A 24,844-nucleotide genomic window follows, 5' to 3' on the forward strand; every position below is an offset into this window, starting at 1 on the left:
TGTTCTAGGAGATCCTCAACCAACAAAACAGAGAAAAACATCGCAGATGTGCGTGCAGCTTTGAGAGGAATCGTCGAATCACCATCCATGTGTTATTAGAGATTGTGTAGGCTAGTGACAGCTCAGTTCAGTCCATCAACACTGAAGATTTGGGTATGGGACGGATGTCTGCTAAGTTTGTGCCAAAACAGCTTTCAGCTGACCAAAAAGACACTCGGGTTTCAGTTGTACAAGGTCTCCTTGATTATGTTGTGAACGATGAAAACTTTTTGAAAACTTTGGGTAGGCCTCTGAGCAGGTATCACCAAGCTTTTGGCAAAATTTAATGCAGATTCGCTGCTCAACTTTCTCTGTCATAGTCATTGCGACGATCACATGCTACATGCATTCCTTCAAAGCACTGCTGTAAATAGCGGAAGTGAGCTAGAGCGTTAAAACTTAGTACGCATACACAACAGAGTATAAGGTCAATCTGTGCTAAGCGGCTTCAATTTGCGTGCTTTAGCTTCGTTGATATGGCAACAGTCCGGATACTTATTGATCAGACCACGTACAGGTAGACAATATATATGGAGTTATTTCATTTTTATATTTATGTGTGTGTGTGTGTGTGTGGGGATTAACGGATTAATTTCAATATAATAAGAAATGAAGTAAAATAAATAATAAAGTAAAATGTAATAAAATAATATAAAAAGTGAAATTCAATAAAAATTGTGGTGTGATAGAGGAAAAAGACAACAAGAAGCAAAAGGACAGAATGAAACGTTGGACCTTACCTTGTCGACCGCAGCGGAGTACACAATCGCTCTTGATCAAAACACGTCTTTCTCGTAATCTCTCTGTTTTCTGACTGACCCACGTGCTAGCCTTCGACCGCGTGTGGCCGACTTCCGGTCTGGCTTCACTTCTGTTTGCCTCACCTCTCTCCACCAACAATACACAGCTCATCACAGCCCATAACACCACACGCCCCTCTGATCTATAGATCATTCAACCGGCTCTCCCACTCACTCCTCGCTCCCGAACTACCTTAATTGGTTTCATAATCAGCCAACCAGGGAGGAGGGTGCCGCTCCCTCTGTGGTCGCTGTGCGACCCCGGGACTGGCCTGAGTTCCTGGCGCGCTGCCTGCATCATCTTGCCTACTGCTGCTGTCTTCATCATCCTGCCCACTGCAGCTGGTTCCATCCTCTGAAGCACTGACAATCTTCCGCACATCCAAAACATGGCGTGGCATACCATCGACCGAGACGTTGTTCTTTGAATTGATGGAGGTTATAGTTCCTTTCCCCCCAATGTGATGTGCACCGTGCATTTGGGGATTTTTCCCATACTTCTTCCCGATCTGCACGAAGGTGTGCTCTTCTTCTCCCCGGAGTCGCATTGATGCAATACACGGGTGCCTCCACTCGTACCTGAATATTGTCCTGTGTGGCACCGACTCTTCAGCCTGTCCTGATCTGGGCGACATATTATACCAAAAAAACGGCCTCGATTGGCGAAATGTGGCCCCTCTCTGCTATGGTATTGATGGTACGATGATGCCTTTCGACCACTCCATTTCCACTTGGCCGGTATGCCGCCCTGAAGAAGCGGCTTACCTGCCACCCGTCAAGCATTTCTTTCAGCACCTCCGAGCGAAATGCAGTGCCATTATCCAACAGCAGCTCATCCACGGGGCTTCGTTCCAGGAATATCCCATTTAATACTCCCGCGATTTCCTCTGCAGTCACCGTCTTCATCTCCCTCCATGTGGCTATCCGCCCCGGTCCGCAGTCAACCATTGAGAAGTACGTCCCCTGCCGGTAGTGTGTTACGTCCACTGCCAGTCGTTTCCAGTTGTGGGCCACTGGAATACTTCCCGCCTCATGTACGCCCGGAGCAGGGTCAATAGACTGGCACCTGTCACAGCTGCTAACCACTCTCTGCACGCTCCGCCTCGTTACCTCGGAGTCAACTTTCCTGGCTAGGAACAATGTCCTGTCCACTCCCATGTGATGCATGGTATGCAGTCTCCTCAACTCCGAGTCACTCAGACAGCATACTGCAGCCACAGCCTGCTCCGCATCCTCTGGCACCTGCAACCAAGCTCGCTTTACCCTGGTTAGGACGACTGCCCTGTTCTTTTCGGAAGGCACAAAAATTACGCTCAGCTCCAGATCGAACTCAGCGGTTAGCTCCCGCACTATTCCCAATCGGCGCTTTACCAGCATCTCCGCAGCCCCTTTGGTTCGCACCCTCCGCTCATTGGTGATGACTGCCGTCACCCAACCAAGCACAGTGGCCGAATCGGTTCTAATTTCGATGGTGCACAGCCCCCACTTCAAGGCCAGGTTCACCCCCTTCAGCACGGCATCCAACTCCGCCACGTTGATATGGTTGCAGTCATCCATCTTCCTGAGCCAGGCTGCATCTTCCACCACGGTGCCTCCCATTTCTAAGACAACCCCTATTGCGATGCTACTGGCGTCACACCAAACGATCCCACTCTTTGATTTGGGAACATACCAACTTCCCCTCACTGGATCCTCTGCTCTCACTCTGACCAAGACTTCCTGTATCATGTCGGTCGTTTTCTCCCCCACTCTGTCATTCCACTTTGCTCTTTCGGCTCGTCTCTTGATGAAGCTACATGCTGTCCGGAGCCATCCTGCAACCGGGTAGTGTCCCACCAGCTTCCCGCACACCGAGAACAGATCCCGTCTTCTCACGCTGGTGCCCAGTTCGGGGATCTCGTTCCCACGCCGAAACACCAACGCGGCCTTGTCTCTCCGTAGCTTGAAGCCCAGTGCAGCGCCTCCCTCCATGGCCTCTGGTGGCTTGGCGACCAGTCCGAAATTCTTCAGGTGGCATTATGGTTTCGTCCACAAGGATGTCATCGATGTACGAATTGGTGGCCCTTTTTACTCTGTCCACCTTTCCCAGGATGGCCTTGAGAATTGTTGCCATAATTTTTGGTGCTGAATTTAGCCCAAACCCAAGCCTGGTCAAACAGTATGTCCGGCCCTTATACCTGACAAGCTGATGCTTCCACAGTCTCTCAGCCACATGCACCTGCAGGTATGCCGACTTCAAATCGACGATCGTGGAGGCCCCTGTCATCTGCCTCCATTCTCGCAAGGTGTCCCCGCAGACATCTGTGGCCTCGCCGCCCGTATGACATGATATGTGGTCATTCAGCTCTCGGAAGTCAAGTACTGGTCTGACCTTATGCTTCGTGGGCTGTACCACCACCATCAGCGGCAGGACTCCGCTCTCTCCTTCTTCTTCCCAAGGGATCAATATGCCCTCTTTAATCCACCGCTCTACCTCCCCCTCGAACTCGCTTCTGGCATCTCCTTTCAAAGTATGCTGGTAGCAGCCCACTTTATTTTTTAACGTCGAGGGCTCCCCCCTCCAATGCCACTCCACTGTCCACTTCTGGCCATCGAAGGCTGCACGAAAATCCTGGTCTTCAATGGTGTGCGCGGCATAGTTTTTTTCGCGGTTCTCACCAATGCACGGCGTCGCCATACACGGTTTCCTCGCGACCCCGAAAGTCACACCGGCCTCGTTGACAGTGACACCTCCCTGCACCTCAATCTGCACGTCAGTAATGCCTTCACAGCGTACCTCTTTTCCGTCGACTGCCCTCACACTGCTTTCTCCACTCCATGTCTCTACCACTCCCGGAGTCATCAGGGTCGTTGTACAGCCTGTGTCCACGAGGGCACGCGACATCTTCCCATCCACTAGCACATTAACAACGGGTAGAAAAAAATGCGCCTTTATTGATCCGAAGGGATGGCCACTGGCGCAGTAGTCTCCCTTAGACCGTTTCCCTGCAGACATTCGCTGGCTATATGTCCCGTTTCTCGACAACGGTAGCAAATGACCTCAGGCTTGGGTAACTTGCAGTCTCGCACCATGTGCGGGCCCTGACACCGGAAACACTGTCCTTTGAACGGTCGCACACGTTCCTTGTTCGACCCCTCTCCGCTACTCCTTGGTCGGCCACCTTTTGCTGTTGCCGTTGCTGCCAACGGAGTCGATCTACAACACGAAACTAACATGCGAGCCCTCGTTATTATATCTGCCATGGGCATGGCGTTCACGTCCGGCAGTTTCTGCAATTCGACCGACATGTGGTCAGGAAACCCAGTCACAAACGCCAACTTTACTGTTCGATACAGCGATTCTCCCTCGTACCCCGCCAGTCTAGCCAACCTTGGTACTTTGAATTTCAAGCGTGACTCTAATCCTCGACCAATGGCCGAAGATTAGCGTCACACTTGAAACTCAAACTACCAAGGAGCTTGAATCAAATTGTTTTGATACATTTCGCTCTCCCCAGGCGAGCGTACGCCTCAAACATTCCTTCTGCGAAGGCCTCCATCAAGCGGATTTCTATTTTCTCCGCGCTAACTTGGTCCCTCTCTTCCATCTCTAAAAATAGCGCCAACGCCGGACCATCCAAGTACAGTGGTAGAAAGCTTGCCAAGTCGCCTATCCCTTGGAGCTTCGCGACCAGCTTCATCTTTTTTAGCCACGCGACCACACGTCCGTGTCGCCGCAAAACGGTTTATTGATATCACTAGAAATCCGGACTACACTCATAATTTTTTTTTTTTCTTATGGGCCGAAATAGCTTGTGGTGTGATGGAGGAAAAAGACAACAAGAAGCAAAAGGACAGAATGAAACGTTGGACCTTACCTTGTCGACCGCAGCGGAGTACACAATCGCTCTTGATCAAAACACGTCTTTCTCGTAACCTCTCTGTTTTCTGACTGACCCACGTGTTAGCCTTCGACCGCGTGTGGCCGACTTCCGGTCTGACCCTTCCGGTCTGACCCTTCCGGTCTGACCCTTCCGGTCTGACCCTTCCGGTCTGACCCTTCCGGTCTGACCCTTCCGGTCTGACCCTTCCGGTCTGACCCTTCCGGTCTGGCCCTTCCGGTCTGGCTTCACTTCTGTTTGCCTCACCTCTCTCCACCAACAACATACAGCTCATCACAGCCCATAACACCACAAAAATAAAAGGTATAAAATATAAAATAAACAATAAAAAATAAAAAAATAAATAAAAGCAGAACAAAAATAAAATAAGATAGAATAGAATATACATATATAGATGAACATGTACATACAGATGTACGTATATGAAAAAATATGTGTAAAAAAGTACATACATATACATACACATCCATATATATATATATATATATATATACACGCGCGCACTCATACGCACACATATATACATAGATACATACATACATACATATATACATGCATATATATATATAAATATATATATGTATATATAAATATATATATATATATATATATATATATATATATATATATATATATATATATATATATATACACACACGCATACCCATGCACATATATAAATATATACATAAAGGCACAGATACGCAAATACACGCACATAAGTACGTACATAAGGCATATAATCATAGACATATATCTGCATTATAACCTTTAATTCGATAGTATTTGTTCATATTTAAGTGTGAATTAATTAATGCTTCTATTAAATACATTTACCTAAAATGATAGACATAGGTATTTATCTACCATATAATTGGCAAGATGAATATATTCTATTTGTTTACGTTATAGATGGAGATCTTGTGCATTATGTCATCACAAATGTAGTTTGTAAAAAGAATTTCGGGATATTATCAATATATGAGAAATTATTTCATGTATATTATTTTATTGATAAGTATTTTTTTTTATAGTTTCAGCTGAGAGCTACGGCCATGCTGATGCACCGCCGTTTTGCTATAATTAATGACACTGATGGAGATTGAAAAAAGGCTGCAACAATCCTATGTGAGGGAGAGAGCAGACAAAGAAGCCTGGGTTATAAAAAACATTAAGTCAAACCCAAAGGCCTTCTTTCATTACGCGAAAGAAGGTACCTCAATTTGAGTACCTAATTCAACTGAATCTTAATTATATATATATATATATATATATATATATATATATATATATATATATATATATATATATATATATATATATATATATATATATATATATATATATATATATACAGGTAGACGTAGGTATGCACATACCTGTACGTATATATGCATATACTCATTTATTATTTGTTTTACATGATCGAACGCCTGCTTCATCCCTGTTGTAAGTAGTTTTTTTCAACTTTATATTTTCTGACGCGACTCTATCTCTTTTCTCTATCACTTTTTCCCCCTCTCGTTCTTCCTTCTGTTACTACTATATTCCTCTCTTCCTCTCTCTCGTTGCTCACCTATTCTTCTACTTCCTCCCTTTGTTTCTCCCTCTACTACTCTCTCTCTCTCTCTCTCTCTCTCTCTCTCTCTCTCTCTCTTCCTTACCCCTGCCTGGTCACATGCTTCCGGTCACTAATCCTTTTCTTCCTTGGCTATCGCCAAGCAAATACGCGAACTTACTTCGTCCCTACTTTCAGTTCGTGCCTCACAGCGTTCATATACACATAATTTTTCACGTCTGGCCGCATAGCCTTTTCCGTTTGTTTTCCTGTCTTCCATGGGAAGAGCCGTCTTAACGATGCGTCCTGCCCAACTCTTCGAAACGCCGGTGTTAAAACGGGGGTAGCTGATGAAGGAAAATGTTCTCTATGTGGCTTGTGTGTTTTCTGTACTCTGGTTATTATTATTTTCTTGTCTACGTTTTGTTTGCAATGTCCTGTACCCAGATATACACCTATATATACAGGTAGACGTAGGTATGCACATACCTGTACGTATATATGCATACACTCATTTATTATTTGTTATATATATATATATATATATATAGAGAGAGAGAGAGAGAGAGATTTCTTTTATCTTTTTACTTATTTCAGTGAATGGTGTGCAGCCATGCTGGGGTACCGTTTTAGAGTTTAGTCTATATTTCCTTAAGTTTGGGGCCTATTCTGTGGGTCTCTTTTAGCGAACCAATAAGTTATGGACATAAAAAATCTGACATCATTTGCCAAGCGGCGGGGGGTAGAGAACAAATACAACTATACGCGCGCGCGCGCGCACACACACACACACACACACACAATGTATCAAAACAATTTGATTCAAGCTCCTTGGTAGTTTGAGTTTCAAGTGTGACGCTAATCTTCGGCCATTGGTCGAGGATTAGAGTCACGCTTGAAATTCAAAGTACCAAGTAGTTTGAATCAAACTGTTTTGATCCATACATGTAACTCCCAATAAATGTGTTGAGTGCCCTTCTTTTGTTTGTCTACACACACACACACACACACACACCCATATACACGACGGACTTCCGCACTGTTTCTGATTTCAGATTCACTCACCAAGGCATCTGTTGGCTCGGGACAATAACAGAAGACGCTTGCCGAAGGGGTTGCGGTATGGGGCTGAATACAAAACCACGTAATCGCAAAATAAGCTTCTTAGCCACACATCTATGCCGCCTATGCCAAATGAATTTCCTAAAAAATGCTTTTGTTAAATATTGAATTTTAACTGTTTTGTTTTCTTTTGTTCTTCTCTTACGTTCTAGACTAGATTACGTCAGATGTTTACTCAGAAATAACGATTGTTATGTTAATCAAACTTTCCCCGAAACATTTTTAGTGGCAGTCACCATTGTAGTAGGTCTTAGTCATTATTCGTCCTTGGTAGGTTGCATGAAAAGGTGAGAATGACCACACTAATTTTTATATCTTTTATATTTCACTTGTCTCAGTCGTTAGACTGCGGCCATGCTGGGGCACCGCCTTGAAGAATTTTCAGCCGAATGAATCGACCCCAGTATTTATTTTATTTTTTTAAAAGCCTGGTACTTATTCTAGCGGGAGAGGAATAACCAAGATTTGTTTAAAGGGAATGTGATATAGGCGAATTCAAAGACACAGTATTCAGCAACGAAACTAAGTAATATTTCGACTTTCCTTTCGGATGTACTATCCTTTCTAATTTTGATACATGACCAGTAATTATGAGAGGAGGGGCATGTCTATTACATCAACTCTACAGCTCAACTGGCACTTATTTTAAAGCCCCTGAGAAGATGAAAGGCAAAGTAGACCTCGGCGGAATTTTAACTGCCGCTCAGCATTTGCGTTCAATGTTGTCTCACTTTTCTTTTTTGGCAAAATTTAATTAAGATCATGGCTTTTCCCTCCTCACTACAGGTAACTAAACACTTTCAAACTTCGGACACTGGTAGAATGTGTCATATAAAACATCTTTTACTCTTAGTGATGTTGAGAAAAGTTTACATTTTCAAAGTTATTTCGTGTTAAAGTTGTCGTATTTCGGTAGTATCAACGAATCAATGACGTGTATTCAGCTGAATAAAATTACTGCTGTTGTTTGTCAACAACAACTATCGGCGGTGTATATTTCGTTTGTCACTGTTATTTATGACATCGTTCGTGCATTTGTACTGGTTTTAGCTTTAGGGTTAGGGTTCGGGTTCGGGTTTTAGGATCAGGGTTAGGGTTTTAGGGTTAGTGTTAGGGTTTTAAGATTAGAGTTATGTTTAGGGTTTTAGGGTTAGAGTTTTAGGGTTCGGGTTTTAGGGTTAGGGTTAAGGTTAAGGTTAGGGTTGGGGTCTTAGGGTTAGGTTTGGAATTTTAGGGTTAGAGTTACGGAAAAATGTGAAAAATGAAGAAATTGGAGCGGGGGCGGCAAAAATGTCTGTCCGAAAATAGTAGCTGAAAAACAGGAAAAAAACCCCTAAAAGCAATAGAAATGCACGAACGATTGTGGTGGTGCCATGAAGTAAACATGCTTCAGATACACTCGTTTATTCATACAAACGTAACAGATGAAATATGTCATAAATAACAGTGACAAACGAAATATACACCGCCGGAAGTTGTTGTTGACAAACAACAGCAGTGATTTTATTCAGCTGAATACACGTCATTGATTGGTTGAAATTACCGAAATAAGACAACTTTAACATGAAATAACTTTGAAAATACAAACTTTTCTTAACAGCACTAAGGGTAAAAGATGTTTTATATGACACATTCTACCAGTGTCCGAAGTTTGAAAGTCTTTAGTTACAAAAAATCAATTTCTGGATGTGCCGTTCAAAGGGTAAAGATCCTACATAGCTCGCTTCATTAGGCTATTGCCTATTTTATTTATCACGCAGATGGCGTTTCTGTGTATTGCACCCTAACCCCTCCTTTGTCATTTTTTAAATAACATTATATAATTATTCATTTCGCCAGGAGATGACAAACTTACTGTTCATGGCTGCAAAGGATTTACAACAATGTTGCGTAACACTGGAAATTGAGACAATTAATAGTTGCTGTTCTTACTATTTAGTCAAGTGTCTGCTGTCTCACCTTTAAATAGAAACCAAAATGTTGCTAAGTGGTAACTATGTGTAAAATTAGATGCTTGAGGTGAGAACCTTGCTAGAAAACTATGTCGATTATGACATAATTGCAAACACAATTGTCTGAATGACGTCAGTGTTTTTAAATGAATGTACTTCGTGCAAGACGGAGTAATTAGCTTAGTAGATACAAGATGAGTGAGTGAGCATAAAGGAAATGACCAACTTAAGAATGTTTCATATTGTTTAGAAGTTAACTATAACCCAGTAATGTCTTTTTTTTTCTTTCCTTTTAACTTAAGAAAGGACACGCTTTCTTATTAGTGGCGATAATAGTCGGAGAGTTACTAACAGTTTAAAAGTGACTTCAAGATCCATTTGTTAATTGCACCAGATAACATAGAGGTGAATATATTTACAATGACTACTGTTGCATTTCTGTGACGTGTGTGAATTTAATTCTTTATTGGTTACAGTCACAATTTAGCAAACAGAAAAACACAGCTTGGTTGCAGTTGGATTATTTGTATGTTTTATTTTCTCATTGTTATAGGCGCAGGCATAGCTGTGAGGGTAAGAAGTTCGCTTCGTAACCACGAGGTTTGGAGTTCAGTCTCCATGTGCTGTACCTTCTTCTAGCCTCGGACCGACCAATACTAGGGAGTGAATTTGGTAGATGGAAGCCCGTCGTGCACACACACATACACACACACACACGCATACACACACACATAGGTCAAATAAAATGAGACAATAAAGCCAAGGCAGTGTGAAATTTCTAGGACATTTTATTAAAAGAAGGGTAGTCTTACAGGTGTTTCAGGGATATAAAAGATATCCCATCCTGTACACGCACACACACGACCCGCGTTAGACTCCTCACTCATACTATTATCTCAACAGAAGTAGTAGCCGACTCACCACCAAATCCCACCCGACAACTATTACAAAAAAAAAAAAAATGAAATGACGTTGAATTATATAAACCAAAGTATACGATGACTGAAAGAAATTGGTTATAGCTGAAATGCTTTTGATCATAGATCTACTCAATCAGGTTTGAATATCTCAAAGTATTCAGACCTGATTGAGCAGACCAATGAAAATTAATGGTCAAGATTAAACAAACAGCACGTGTTAATTACTCGAAATATTTGATGATAAGGACACAACGAAAACAACTGAGTGCAGAGACTTAAAAAGATTTTGAAAGAAAGGCAAGCGTGAATTTGTCGATATATTATGTAAGTCACCCGGTGTAAGGTCAATCATTAATGTAATTATGGCTGTAAGAACGAAATAAAATGTTGTGAAGAGAGTTTTGTTGCTGGTGTTGTTTAGCTACTGGTCCGTCATTATCATGCAGATCTGAGATCAAACACATTCCGTTGTTTTGTCGTTGATAGAACTCTCTTGCTCTGTAGGTAACTGAGATATCCATCACATAAATGGGGAGATAAGCAGTATGAAATTAATGTGTGCATGGGTGTGTCAGAGCTGGAATTTGGTGGTGTGGATTATGGAGAGAGAGAGAGAGAGAGAGAGAGAGAGAGGGAGAGAGAGAGACTGATTTGAAACTCGGGACTGAAACAACTTCTCCATTGTTTCACAATTCCGATCGTCCATACAACTACTTGAACCCATCACTACCAGCTAACAAATCTTTTGTTAAATGTATAACGCTTCCATTCCTCACAACAACGAGACTGTAACTACATATAGTACATATCTATAGCTAGCTAAACTAAATCAGCAAGAGTTGGCTTTGAAACATAGCTTGAAACTGGAACCAGGCTCCAGATTTAATGGTAAAGAACTGGGTACAATTATACAAACTTACCAAGGTCTATTGAGGAATATTGCCCGAAGAATACTTTATATAGAGAAAGAATTAAATATTTTAGAGAAGAGTCATGCCGGACAAATGCTTAGCGGCATTTTGTCCGTTATTATGTCATGAGTTCAAATTTCCAGAATTTCTGGCCTTGTGCCAAAATTTGAAACTTATATTTTGGAGCAAAGTCAACTTGCTGTTTCTAAATTGAATAATTTAACATTCTGGTAGTTAAGTGTGAATGGTGTACAGTTACAGAGGTAATTTACCTCAGTTTCACCTCCATCTCTCTCCCAGTCATGTCTGCAAGAACAGTGGGCTTCTGGAATTCCTTCCCCGTCAATGATTCTTTTTTCTCTTTTTCATACAGACACCGACCTTCAAGCGTTTATACTGAGCATTAGCAGCATGTGTCTAACAGATATTCGTGGACCTGTCATCTAGCTTGAAAAGTAAAAATACTTAATTTATTTTGTATTCCGTTTATGATACATAAACGTAGAGAGTAGACTGAATAGTTAGAGGGTTGGCTAGAATGCCTTGCAGCATTTTTTTCAGACGCTCTTACCTTGTAATTCCAAATCTTGCCGGGATCAATTTTGCCTATAATCCTTTCAAAAGAGATTTTTTTTTTTTAATGAACCAACGCAAAGTGGTGGATTGGTGGAGTTACTAAAATATGAAATAGAAAGCGTTGTGATATTATTTCAGTTCTCTGCTCTCTGAGTTCAAATCCAATCGAGGTAAACTTCACTTTTGGTTCTTTTATTGTTCAGAATAAAGGTGATTGATTAGTGGAGTTGTTCGAGTTTTTGACGAGATGCCTTGCACTATCCGTTCCGGCTTTTTATGTTCCGAAATCCAATACCTACGACGTCACTGGAGCCAAGCTGTGTTGACAAGGTCCTTGTCTTTCTATTGGATAACAATGCTGGTGTGAAGAGGAGAAATTTGATTGCATGGGTAACAGCTGGTCTTCAACAATAAATTTTGTCCAGGCCTGCGCCTTAGAGAGGAACATTCCACGTGCAGTTACATTATCAACACTGGTCAATGAAGGCCTTAGATATATTTGTTTCATTATTAAGACGCAAGACCATAAATTCGGGTGTGGGAGATAAGAGGGTCTGCTTTTTATGAATTTTCAATGGAAGTAAAGTAGTTTTGCCAAGAATTTCAGTGAGAACTCGGCTGACTGAAAATTGACCTCTGCTCTACGACGCTTACTAAATTATGTTTCTAGTAGTAGTTTTATGAGTGAAGGCGCATGGCTCAGTGGCTAGAGCGTCGAGCTTACGATTGCAAAGTTGTGAGTTCGAATCTCGTCACGTTGCTTCAGTTCACTCAGCTGTAGAAATGAGTTGCGACGTCACAGGTACCAAGCTGTATCGGCCTTTGCCTTTCCCTTGGATAACACTGATGGCGTGGATAGGGGAGACTGGTATGCATGGGCGACTGCTGGTCTTCCATAAACAACCTTGCCCGGACTTGTGCCACGAAGGGTAACTTTCTAGGTGCAATCCCATGGTCATTCGTGACCATAAAACTACTGCAGCAGCAGTAGTTTTATGAATCTCAAAACGAAGGAAGTTTAGCATCTTTGACAAGATTCGATCACACAACTCTAAGCAAGCATAACAATAATATAATATAAACATTTACAAGATTACTAATATAAGTATGGGTAATGAATATAGCCCTCAAAACTGATGTCTGTGGGATTGTCCACTAACAAAGAGAAAAGACCTATTTACCTTTCAATTTGGCCTCGGACTAGAGGTAGATACCTGGTTATGGAGCGCTACTATAAATGATTCTTTCGTTCCATTGCACTTTCTAAATTTATCGGCAGAAGCAGAGGCCACTGCATCCTTAACCAAACAAGATATGACCCTAAAATATTGCATATGAAATGTTTTGTTGAGCTGAGCCACAAAGATTTTTGTTATCATTAGTGTCCTGTCAAACCGAAGTATCAGGTGATGTTCATGAGGTGCTGGCCGTTTCAGTGAATTCTGGTTTGAAATGACTCAGTCCTATCCTGATGTCGCCAAATTGGCCCTCAAATTCATCGTTCTATTCGCAACAATGTACGAATGTGAGACGGCTTTTGCAACTTTACTCGCAATTGAAACAAAGGTTCGCAATTGAAACAAAGGTTCGCAATTGAAACAAAGGTTCGCAATAAATTGGATGCTGCGCATGCCATGAGGGTCGCATTATCATAAACGCAGCCTAATATTAAGGACATATTACAGACCAAACAAGTTCATCCCTCTCGTTGAAATTTTTTCTTTTATCAGTAAAATTTTATCTCATGAAAAATTATTTTATACAAGGTCATTTTGCTTTGTTCGTCTTTTCTGATTTTTTTCATTTTGGGGTTGGGGTGGGGGTCCGCTAAGCCTCGAAATAATGGGAGGGGACCGTAGGACGGAAATTTTGAAAAAGTTTGAGAACTAGAGGGAATTTGCTGTTAGGTTCTGGCCAGAGGTCAGGCGGCTAGGGAGCCTTAGGATGTAATCCAGCTGGAAAGTCGATGCTTCAAGAGAACCTGAGAGGCACTTCGTCTCTCATACTACAAAATGTTAGGGTAAGAACAGGCAATAGATAGGCCTCAGACCTTTTCTAAACAAGTTTTGAATTTAATGTATTTGTGGGCCGTTGAGTAGTTGATGACTTTTTAGAGTCTTCTTTTGTATCAAGATTTAATTTTTGCTTTTATAAATATCCACGTTGAAAATGGGAACAGATACATATGGATATTTTATATGCAAGATATAGCATACATACGGACCTTGGGCAAATATTAAAGAATAAATAGAAACTGCCGAAACCTGCATTAGGATATGATTTGAAGGAAATTCAATGCTGTTTCTTGCAGATAGAGTGACTTCATCGAAGCTTTTTTTGTTGAATCATCATATCTATATCTAGTTTGGCTGTAAAATTAAGCCCGAAGAGTGCCTTTTCTATATCTTTGAATGAAGGTTGAACTGACAAATATTTTTACTATTAGTCATTTCAGTATAGTTCAACATTCTTGCTACCAGACACATTTTGGTAAATGCGGCCGAGATTTTCGATCAACATAGGGTGGTGTTAGTAGTGGCAGGAGAGACCACATTAAAAGAGAAAATACTATAACAGAAAGATTCAGCTAAATATAGTTTTAAACGTAAAATAAATTATAATCTGAATGCTAAGAGCTTGTAAATCAAGAGGTGTTTTCAGAAGAGAAATTCAGCAAATAAAAATTTAAATTCTAAAGAGAGAAGGGTTGGGGTTGGTATCAGGGTTGGCGAGAAGTGGATTCAGGCTTACAATTTACTGAAAATTGTAATATCTATCTATCTATCTATCTATCTATCCATCAAATCTATCTATCTATCATCAGTTATGTAACAAGAAGACCATTTATGAAACTGACATTTCGTTAAAAAATGAATAAATGAAATAAAAAAGAGACAACTATTCTTACTATATTTATTCCGAGAGAAGTTTAAGAACTGCTATGTTAATTAGAATCGCTTAAAATGAAAGCAAGAATATGGATATTTAAATCTCATCTCACTACTTTAGCTAAGTCGATGAGCGAAAGAGTCCATTAAAATTTGGCTGATTTCTATTAAAGTATCCTCCCTCTCTTTCTCTCTTGTTTTCAGCAACGAAAGTCATTTCATGAGCCAACAGTGGAGCCTCTATGAGATCGCTCTACATTCTAGAAGTACCAATTAAAATTTTCCTTCACATCACATATTACCGTCTTAAAGAAGTTGGGATACATTGGATAATGGAGTAATAGATACATTATGTAAGTAGAAAAAAAAAAGAAATTGAAATGGTTCGACGGCTACAAATAGAACGCTTTTATCATAGGTCTGCTCGAGCAGGACTGAGCTAGGATTTAATAACAACGAAAATTATTTCATAGCTGGTTTTAGTCATCAACATACCAGTCAACCTTCGAGCCAAAGTATGGGAAATGCGTGTTTTACAGTATGTAAATGACAGGAAAAGATAGCCTGAAACGTCAGCCGCATAAAAACTACATAGTAAAGTAGACATTAGCATACTTAATATAATAAACCAACAAATTTTAATTTATCAAAATCATACTCTTATTGATGAGAATAACTCATTATCTAACTGGGTAATTCTGATTAAAACAGAGAGAGACGACCCTGAAATTTTAATTCAGTATAACTAAGTATGGAATGCAGTGGCGAGTGTGCACTTTAACAAAGCAGACAATTCAAGACGTGATATTTGTTATATATTTGTTAACTTCAACAAAGTATTCCTCCAGTTCGACACCCTAGACTGGAACTTTGTTTCATTGATCCCAAGAGGATGAAAAGCAAAGTTAATTTTCGTGAGATTTTAACAAGTACCACAAGGATTTCTATGGCTGTGTGCTTAAGAAGCTCACTTTGCAACTACGTGATATCGAGTTCAGTTCCATTGCGCGACACCTTGGGTAAGTGTAGACTCAAGTCGACCAATAACTTGGTACTCGGAAACTGTGTAGAAGCCCGTCGTGTGTGTGTGTATGTGTACACACACACACACACACACACACACACACACACACACACACACACACACACACACACACTCATATATATATTGTTTCGAATTTGTGTAAATGTGTATAGAATAATATATCAGTTGAATAAATATAAAACATGGTCTGGTTTTTACGTTTTTTATTATGGTATTTTAACATTAAAAAAATATCTTGTAATGCTCATAATGTTAAATTAAAGTTAAATTAACGCTTTCATGCATAGTTTAATCATCAGATTTCAAATGTGTTTAACTGACAGTTGAGTTCTTGACAACTTTAGTACCTCCTAGAACGCTCCAACAAGCTGAATTTTTAGAATACCTTTTTGACCAATCTGCTTAAACATCACGGTTTGCCAGGCGTACCAATATTCTGTAACTTGTTCGTATTTATATCTTTTATCTTACTTCTAACCTCACTTGTGTCATGTAGTTTGTAGAAAGGAAAAATTAGAAACATTTTCTGACCACATGTCTATATGCTCGCTCAGTGGAGTTTAGTGAACATTAGTGTTCCGGATTTGCTGTCTGTGGACTCGTGAGCGTTCCGATAATGCATTCCCTGTCTCGCCTATATATATAATTCGTCGCAATTCGGGCATTTAATGCAGTAGATCAAATTTCTGCTTTTGCAGTTCATATCTGCATATGCGAAAATCTGTCCATTTTTTGTTCTAATGGATCTACCCGTATGCATATATATATAATACATTAAGAATAAACTTCAATCTTGCTTGCTTGCTTGTAATGTTACACATCCAAACTGGCGCATAATGGGGAAAATACATTGAAAGTAAAGTGCTCTGAAATGTGAAGACAAACGGAATAAAACAAGTTTTGCGTAAATTGGACCAGTGGTTATTGAGATACTCAGGGTTTTGAGGGTATAAATACCCCCAAAACGGTGCATAATGGGAAAATATTCCGAAAATAACTGTTGAAGCATGAGTCTGAGGACGAGCAGGAACTAAATAGTAATAGAAACAAAACATTTGCTGATTTTACAGTTGTGAACTATACTATATTGTTGTTTAGCCTAGATCAAAGTATTCCAGCCAGAATCACTCCATCTTATTTTAGACAGTATTATCCAGGACTAAATTATTCAAAGTCTGCTTCAAGTTTTAAGATCATAAGGTGAGATTTGAAAGGAATTTTGTTGCTATTTGTAGCATATCAAGTTACCAAACAGAGATTTCCTTGTTGACCATATGGTACCTATTTCTGGATTGGTTAACAAAATCATTAAAAATTTAGTGTGGTATAAAGGTTGTTAGATAGTTATTGATGGATAACATCTGGTGGCTGCATGTTACATTCACAATGACCACACTGATATTTATATACATTTACATAATTTTTAATAAAGCCAGAACATTTGTATTTACATATTTACAACAGTTGAGTAAATAAAACATCATTCAAGAGATATCGCACTGAATATATACATGTTTTCACTGAATGGTATGTTAAATAGTAATATGAAGACAGCCCATCATTGCTAAGAATAAATTTAGTGGAAAGAAAGAGAACACTTCATCAGAAAACTGACTTACGCAGCTTTGAGTAGCATCCTAGGTCGTTCTAGGTGAAACAATTAAAAAAATTGAGAACATGCCATGGCATTGAGTGACACAGTTCTATGTAGCATCAAAGGGAACATAGAAGAGGGTGAGGGACCATTTCACAAAGCTGAACAACATGGCTCCGTGTGGACTTCTGGACAGTTGGTACTGGGGTTTAGTTAGCTAGATTTTTTTTATAACCCTTAATCAAACTTCCAGAACTTTTGGTTGAAATTCATGCACTTCTTTTAAAGTTCACTACATCAATTGTTATAACATGCCCAATTCTGATTAGTTGAACCATGCTCACATAGGCATTCATGCTTAGAAATATAATTATGCTGATGTTCTAAGCTAGAATTGTGGGTGAGAGGGTTTTGAACTTCGGTGGAAGCTTTACTACAAAAGTCGAGTACTTTTTACTATGGACATAGCACAGATATGGACTGTCAAAACACAGACTAATAATCAAAACATTTATCAGCCAGCTATGGGATCATTCAATCTATTAATTCAAGATTCAAATCGATCATAAGAATGTGTGTTGTTAGAGAAAGTGGTAATGTCTCTTCAAACATTGTTGTAGACACTGATTCATTGGGTTAAATTTTTTTCTATGAGAGTTTGTGAATGTTATTTGGAGTTACTACTAGATTAACGAAGAAAGGAAAAAAAGGAGTTTTTAATAAAGTTTTATTGTGTCATTATCTACACGCATATAAACAATATCATTGATTGATATCTGAGAAATGGTTTTGAATAATGAATTTCCCGCCTTTAATGACCTTTACATCTTATCAGATATACAAATATAATGATTTTATAATGCAAGCCACACCAGGTAGCTGACTTACTCAACAACATTTTTTAGCACATTGGCAATCCCAACACTACTTGCCTCCCTTACTTTTTTTCCCCTGATAGATGGTGTTCTTGGTACAAAATTTCTCTTCTGCTTCAACTAGCATGATATGTAACACAGTCAAATAATAAAACCTAGGGCAGTTACAATTTTTTCACATAAATATGCTTTAGCCACTTTGTTTCTTCCATAGTATTAAAAAGGCACTCTGCTGAACATGATTCTGCAATGTAGCAGAACTTTGCAAAGCAAAATTATAGCTGCCTTAGGTCTTAGAGTTCTATCGTTTTTGCTGTATTACATTAAACTCTACAAAATGGGTATTGAAAGCTTGTCTCTCATATATTAACTCATGTCAATCGTATAAATCTCTATCCACACACACATAACATTATCACCAACTACGTCCTCTGTGTTGAAAATTGTATAAAGTACAACATCAAATAAGTTGATACTTCTCAATCACATTATACAGTTCTTTATTATATATTGCTGCCCTCATTGTTCAACCCTAGGTCAGAGCTTGTTGAGCAGACACATGATCAAAGACAACCCAGCTATGCTTGTCTTGTAATTTCAGAAGTGTATGTTATCCTAAGTATGCACTCCATTCCCAAAATGGCAGGGTGTGATTTGAGGGAAATTTCACTGCTATATCTAGAAGGTTGAGTGACTACATAGAGGGTTCCTCATTGATTTCTTATAATGATGACATTCAATGTTGGATTTTCTGAACTAGCAGGTTACTTTGATAGGTTTTGGCCAGTATTGACCCAGGCCATGTCTAACTTAATAGCACCATCTTCTTACATTCAGAAGTCATCATAGGATTTGCATGTATCTTTAACTTGGAAGAGCTATTCTGTTTAATACTTTCTTTTTCTACATGCAACAACTCAACTTACAGAGTTTCAGTGTTTTCTATTTACTTTTAAGAAATTAATGGAAAAAAAAAAACCTGAACTTCAGTTTATTTATATAACTTTATGTTGGTCTCATGAACATATTTAAAAGCATAAACTTTTAAAAATAAAATACACTTAAAAACCTATACTGAGGTGGAAAATCAAATAAAATACATGTGAAAATATGAATAAACAATTTATTAAAACAGATATAAGCTAATAAATCTCTTAAAATATTTTTTGTGCTATGTCGTTTTTCGAGTTAAGTCTCATATTTTGAAATCAATTATTGACAAGCTTTGCCTGTATATATATATATATATATATATATATATATATATATATATATATATATATATATACACACATGGTTAGAGTTGATTGATGTTGGTAAATATATATTTAATCAAAGGATCTTCTGTCAATTACCATGAAAATATTGTCATTAACCTCCCCTATTGCCTCAGATATTTGATACCATTTTCTGGGAGTTCTCATTGTGACACTGGTTAGGAGAGGAGGCAAAGGGTGAGTCACCATTTGTTCAAGTTAATCACTCACACGAAAGGAGATGTTTTGCAGTCCTACTCTGAATTTTTCCAATGTAGCCACACTACAGGTCTTATATATATATATATATATATATATATATATATATATATATATATATATATATATATATATATACACACACACACACATACACACACACACACACACAGACACACACACACACACACACACATATATATATATATATATGTACATTTCATAATTTAATGAGTTCCTTTTTACCTCTTAAGCTGCTAATATGAATAAATATGATTTTGAAAACAACTTTCCCTTGGAATTGCTTGTTGAATGAACGATGTGACAGATTCTTTAATAATGAAGTATTATTTATTTATTTATTTATATTGAAGGTTAATTATAAAAGCTGGAACGGATTTTGTTTTCTTCAACACGAACTATGTACAAATCGAAAAGGCAAAAATAGTTTTTAAAAAATATTTCATGAGTTAGTAATTATTCAGGTTAATTCTCTTGCAGTTATGTAAGAACCATACAAAAGTTTTGTCCTTTTTTTTTTACTTTTATTACAAGAACAACACAAAAAATTAACGGCTTTGATTTGGTGGGAAGGGATGTTTATGTAAACTTCATAATCAACCAAATCAAAATAAATACATGGCAAAAAACAAAAAAAAATACATTCCTCTTTGGTTCAAATATTATTAATTCAAGATAACTAGATTTGGTTCTTGATGAGAAATGGAAGATTTCAATCAAATTATTGGTTTTGAAGGTTTTTTTTCCTAACTCAGGCAAATATAAAATAGTTAAACCATTTTTTAAGTATAAAAAGCTGCAGAATAAGAAACAAAATCAATGGAATTACCAAAGCCTCATATATATACTGTATTTACTTGTGTGTAGTTCACACTATTTTTACACTTGGTTTTGACTGAAAAAACTGGGATGCAACTTATGCACAGGACAAAACTTAAACTATGGAGGGAAAAAATTTTGTACCAAGATTTAACACTATTTTAGGGATGTGACTTATACATAAGTAAACATGGTATGCAAGAAAACAAAATGAGAGAAAGCAATCCAGTCAATGTTCATTTAATGATAATTACTAATTATTTGAGACGTTTATAGTTTGATTTGTTTTGTTTTTGTAGAATGTTTAAACATTTAGATGAGAGGTATCTAACCTATGACTTATATTACTTATAAGGGTTTGTAGAATCCTCTTGTGATAATAACATCTGTTTCTAGTTTAGGCAGAAAATCTTGAGGGGAGATATTTGGTTAATACCATCAACCCCAGTATTTGATTATTACTTTAATCTTACCAACCTTGGAGAGATGAAAAGCAAAGTCAGTAGGATTTGATCTCAGAATGTAAAGAGCCAGAATAAATACCACAAAACATTTTCTACAATGCTCTGATGATTCTGCCAGCTCACCACCTTCCCCTGTCATAATAATATCATCATTTTGGTTTTCCCAAGCTGATATTGGCTGGCCAGAACTTTCTGAGGCAGTCAGCAACAGCTGAATGCATTTCCTGACACTAACTTTTCCTTGCTTTTCAAGTGAGTTACTTTGTTCCATATGTTTTCCCATGTTGAATTGTTGAGCTTCAGGATGTAAACAGACATCACCACTGCCCACACTGTATCAATGCAAAGATATGCAAGCACATACACAGCAGGCTTCTATGCAGTTTCCATCAACCAAATTTCACTCATGAAGTATTAGTTAACCCTTGGCATTAGGCAAGGCATGCTGTTGTAGAAACCATGCCAAAGCTGACATTGAAGCTTGATGCAGTTCTCTGGCTTGCTAGTTCTTGTTGAAACATCCAACCCATGCCAGCCTGGCAAATGCCCAAAGTGCCATGCAGTGGGATACATAACAACAAAAATCTCAATCACAGAATTTTAAAAATTAAGGAGAGCCATATCAATTAACAATATATATCCAGGTTTGTGTTAATGTGTATCCTAGAGAAACAGGTAACTTGGTTTTTGGCTCTATTGACCACATCTTTTGTTTCGATTCTTTACATTGATAGTAAATTTTCCAGCTGTCTTCAGGTGCCCTATTGCTATGTACTTTTTGGTTTGGCTAGAACACAAGGTCATTGTTTCTGATTCAGGGTGTTATCCAAAGTATATGCATCTTATGCTACCCATGACTCATTGATAACATTAATTACAGAGTTTTATAGTATTACTCTGTGATAATGTCACCATCATCATTCTTTTCACGTCTGTTATTCTAATGTTCACATCTGTTGGACAGAACAGAATTTCTTGAGATGCACTTCCTGATGCGAAATATAGATATTAATAGTTCCTTCAAATGTTCAACTTATAACTAAGTTTATCTGGCTAAGGCTGGTCTAGTTATTCACTCAAGAAAACATGAACCAAAGCAATCTATTAATAAATCTTTGCCACATGAAAGAACATATGTCTGTCTGAAAAGACATGAGTCTGCATACAATACCAAATGTTATGATTCTACATTGCATTTAACTGAGAACAAACATGTATGTAATGGCTGTGTAAAAAGTTGCAGATCATCAACTGGACTAAAAAGTAATCTTTGCTTTACAGCTCGTTAACAAGTAATGGTCATACTCACCACTGAGTTGACTTTCATAATGTGTGTGTGTGTGAATACATATAGATACATACATACATATACATATAATTATTATATATATATGTGTGTGTAGGCATGCGTGTGTGAGTGTGTGTATACACATATATATGTATATATATATAATATATATGTATGTATGTGTATATATATGTATGAGTATATATATATATATACATATATATGTTTTGTAATGTAAGGACGTACATACATACGTACGTACGTACGTACGTACGTAGGTACGTACATACATACATACATACATGCATGCATTCATACATACATACATACATACATACATACATACATACATACATACATACATAGGTTGCCTAAAAGCAAACAGAAAATATTGATTGAAATGAGTAGAAAATAAAAATACTATTATTGCAGTAAAATTTAGTAGAAGTAATTCTAAGATTGTTTAGATTTGGTTTGTGATTGGAAATCAGTTGTGACAAGAGATAATTTGATTTTAGAGACTAGACCAACAAATTTAATCAAGAACCAAACTGATGGTAAAAATGGATCTCATAAACTTATTCATCTCTGTCAAATTTGTAAGAATTCTATAAATTTTATTTTACAATTTATTAAATTAAATCAGTTGCAAGGGAAGGAAATAAGTTGCAGACAATAAAAGATCAAGAAAAAAATCTTATTTGAACCAATTCCACTTCCCAGAAGAAAAAAATAAAATATATTCATTGTTTTACTTCTCATTATTACAAATGAGATTTCAAGGAGATAATAGAAACGAAATACATGAATAAAAAGGTCCTTCATAATGTACTATTTTCACATGAAGGCATGTCAACTAAGTCTTGTCTCATCCAAAACCAGTAGCAGAAAAAAAAAAAAAATAACAAACAAAAAGAAAAAAGGTCAAGTTTAATAAATATATTACTTTTAGAAGTGGACTTTTCTTTCAGTACAAATTCACTTAGAATATCTGCTGCTGTCCAGTGTATCTCTAGGCATCAGGATCAAATTTACCAAAGAACAAGATCAATTTGATGACTGGATTATAATCAATTATAACTACTATTGCTTGTTACTCTTGTCATCAAAGCCCAGAATTCTTATGATTTAATCAGTCAGTCACTAGATATTGTGTGTATGTGTGTGTGTGTTTGTGTATGTCTGTGTGTGTGTGTGTTTGCGTATGTCTGTGTGTGTGTGTGTGTTTGTGTATGTCTGTGTGTGTGTGTGTGTGTGTGTGTGTGTGTGTGTGTGTGTTTGTGTGTGTGTGTATATATATATATATATATATATATATACTTATGTAGTAATGTGAGTGATTAACATACCTGGATGAATGGTTTACCGCAGCATTATCTGATGTAGAATTCAATACACAATATAGAGTAGATACATGTATTTTTTTTATATTATAAAGGGTGACAGTAATAAATTTTGCCAAGCAGCTAGGAAACTCCTCTGAGAAGTAACTGTCACCCATTATGATATAAAAATCATCACCCACACACACACACACACACAAAGTTGTGTATTGAATCTAGTAGAGTAGGTTTGAGAAATAAATGCGAACATTTTTTGAAGGACAGTTGGGAAATGTTTACAGAGAAAAAGACTGGAGCTTAGAGGAAGATTAGCTGTGTAACACTAAATGTGAACGGAATGTAAGAGGTTATGGTGACCCTGAGAGGTACAAGAAATCAAAAGAGGAAAAAAAAAATAGAAGTAGGGAAGGAATGAGAATGAAGGAGACAGCTTGAGAGATATGACGGTGGGCTAAACGAGATAAAAATTGATAAATTTAAAAGATAGAGAGAGGAGGTATGATAAATTATACCTGCTCTCCTTTAGCTGGTTATTGAATTTATAATACAAATAACAGTGGAATACATATATATAAATATATATATATATCTTTGCAATAACAATCATTATATACAGTTTGCACACTGTAGTTGCAGATTGCATACAGTTGGCATTACAGCGAAATTTTCAGAATTTTTTTTTTTTAGCCTGCTTAATTGGCATTTATGATCAGATTCAAGCTAATGCAAGCTTAACGTGTCATTGAACCATTGTATCTATGTCTATGAATTTTTGTTAAAGATTGAAACATTAAGCTAAGGACTAATTAACATAATTTAATTTACTAACATTATATACATCTTTCATTAACCTCATTGTTTTAATTGTTATTATTTCTTTCTACTTACTATAGGCACAAGGTATGAAATTTTGGGGACGGTGTTAGTCAATTACATGGCCCCAGTGCTCAACTGTTACTTACTTTATTGACCCCAAAAGGATGAAATGCAAAGCTGACCATGGTGGAATATGAACTCTGAAACATAAAGCTGGAAGAAATACCACTAAACATTTTGTCCAGTGTGATAATGATTCTGCCAGCTCACTGTTTTTAGTATTGTAATTATTAATTATTATTCTTATTCAATAGAAAATACTTAAATAATATATCACTGACTTTCAGTCCTGTTAAACTAAGCAATAACTTTTAAACTGTGTTTGAATGAAATTTCCGATTGCTGTTTCATTTATTCATCTATTTGTATATTTTTTTCTTTCAATCTTCCTTCTATA

At 37.8% G+C, this 24,844-nt stretch overlaps 1 protein-coding gene and 1 long non-coding RNA gene across 2 annotated transcripts; one reads left to right on the forward strand and one right to left on the reverse strand.

Moving 5' to 3' along the window:
* Window positions 1-736: 736 nt before the first annotated feature.
* On the reverse strand, window positions 737-3,516 carry LOC149133694 (uncharacterized). Its single transcript, XM_089358225.1, has 3 exons — window positions 2,944-3,516; window positions 1,620-2,843; window positions 737-1,285 (listed from the first exon to the last, which is right to left on the reverse strand). The coding sequence occupies exons 1-3, from the start codon at window positions 3,514-3,516 to the stop codon at window positions 1,034-1,036; spliced, it is 2,049 nt and encodes a 682-aa protein (XP_089214351.1). The 3' UTR covers window positions 737-1,033.
* Window positions 3,517-8,908: 5,392 nt separating this feature from the next.
* LOC149133695 (uncharacterized) lies at window positions 8,909-10,670 on the forward strand. The gene is made up of 2 exons (XR_016243294.1): window positions 8,909-9,757; window positions 9,906-10,670. It is a non-coding gene; the product is annotated as an uncharacterized LOC149133695 (long non-coding RNA).
* The last annotated feature ends 14,174 nt before the right edge of the window (window positions 10,671-24,844 follow it).

The sequence above is a fragment of the Octopus bimaculoides genome, chromosome 10, assembly GCF_046866305.1.
Source record: "Octopus bimaculoides isolate indiv1 chromosome 10, ASM4686630v1, whole genome shotgun sequence".
NCBI lineage: Eukaryota > Metazoa > Mollusca > Cephalopoda > Octopoda > Octopodidae > Octopus > Octopus bimaculoides.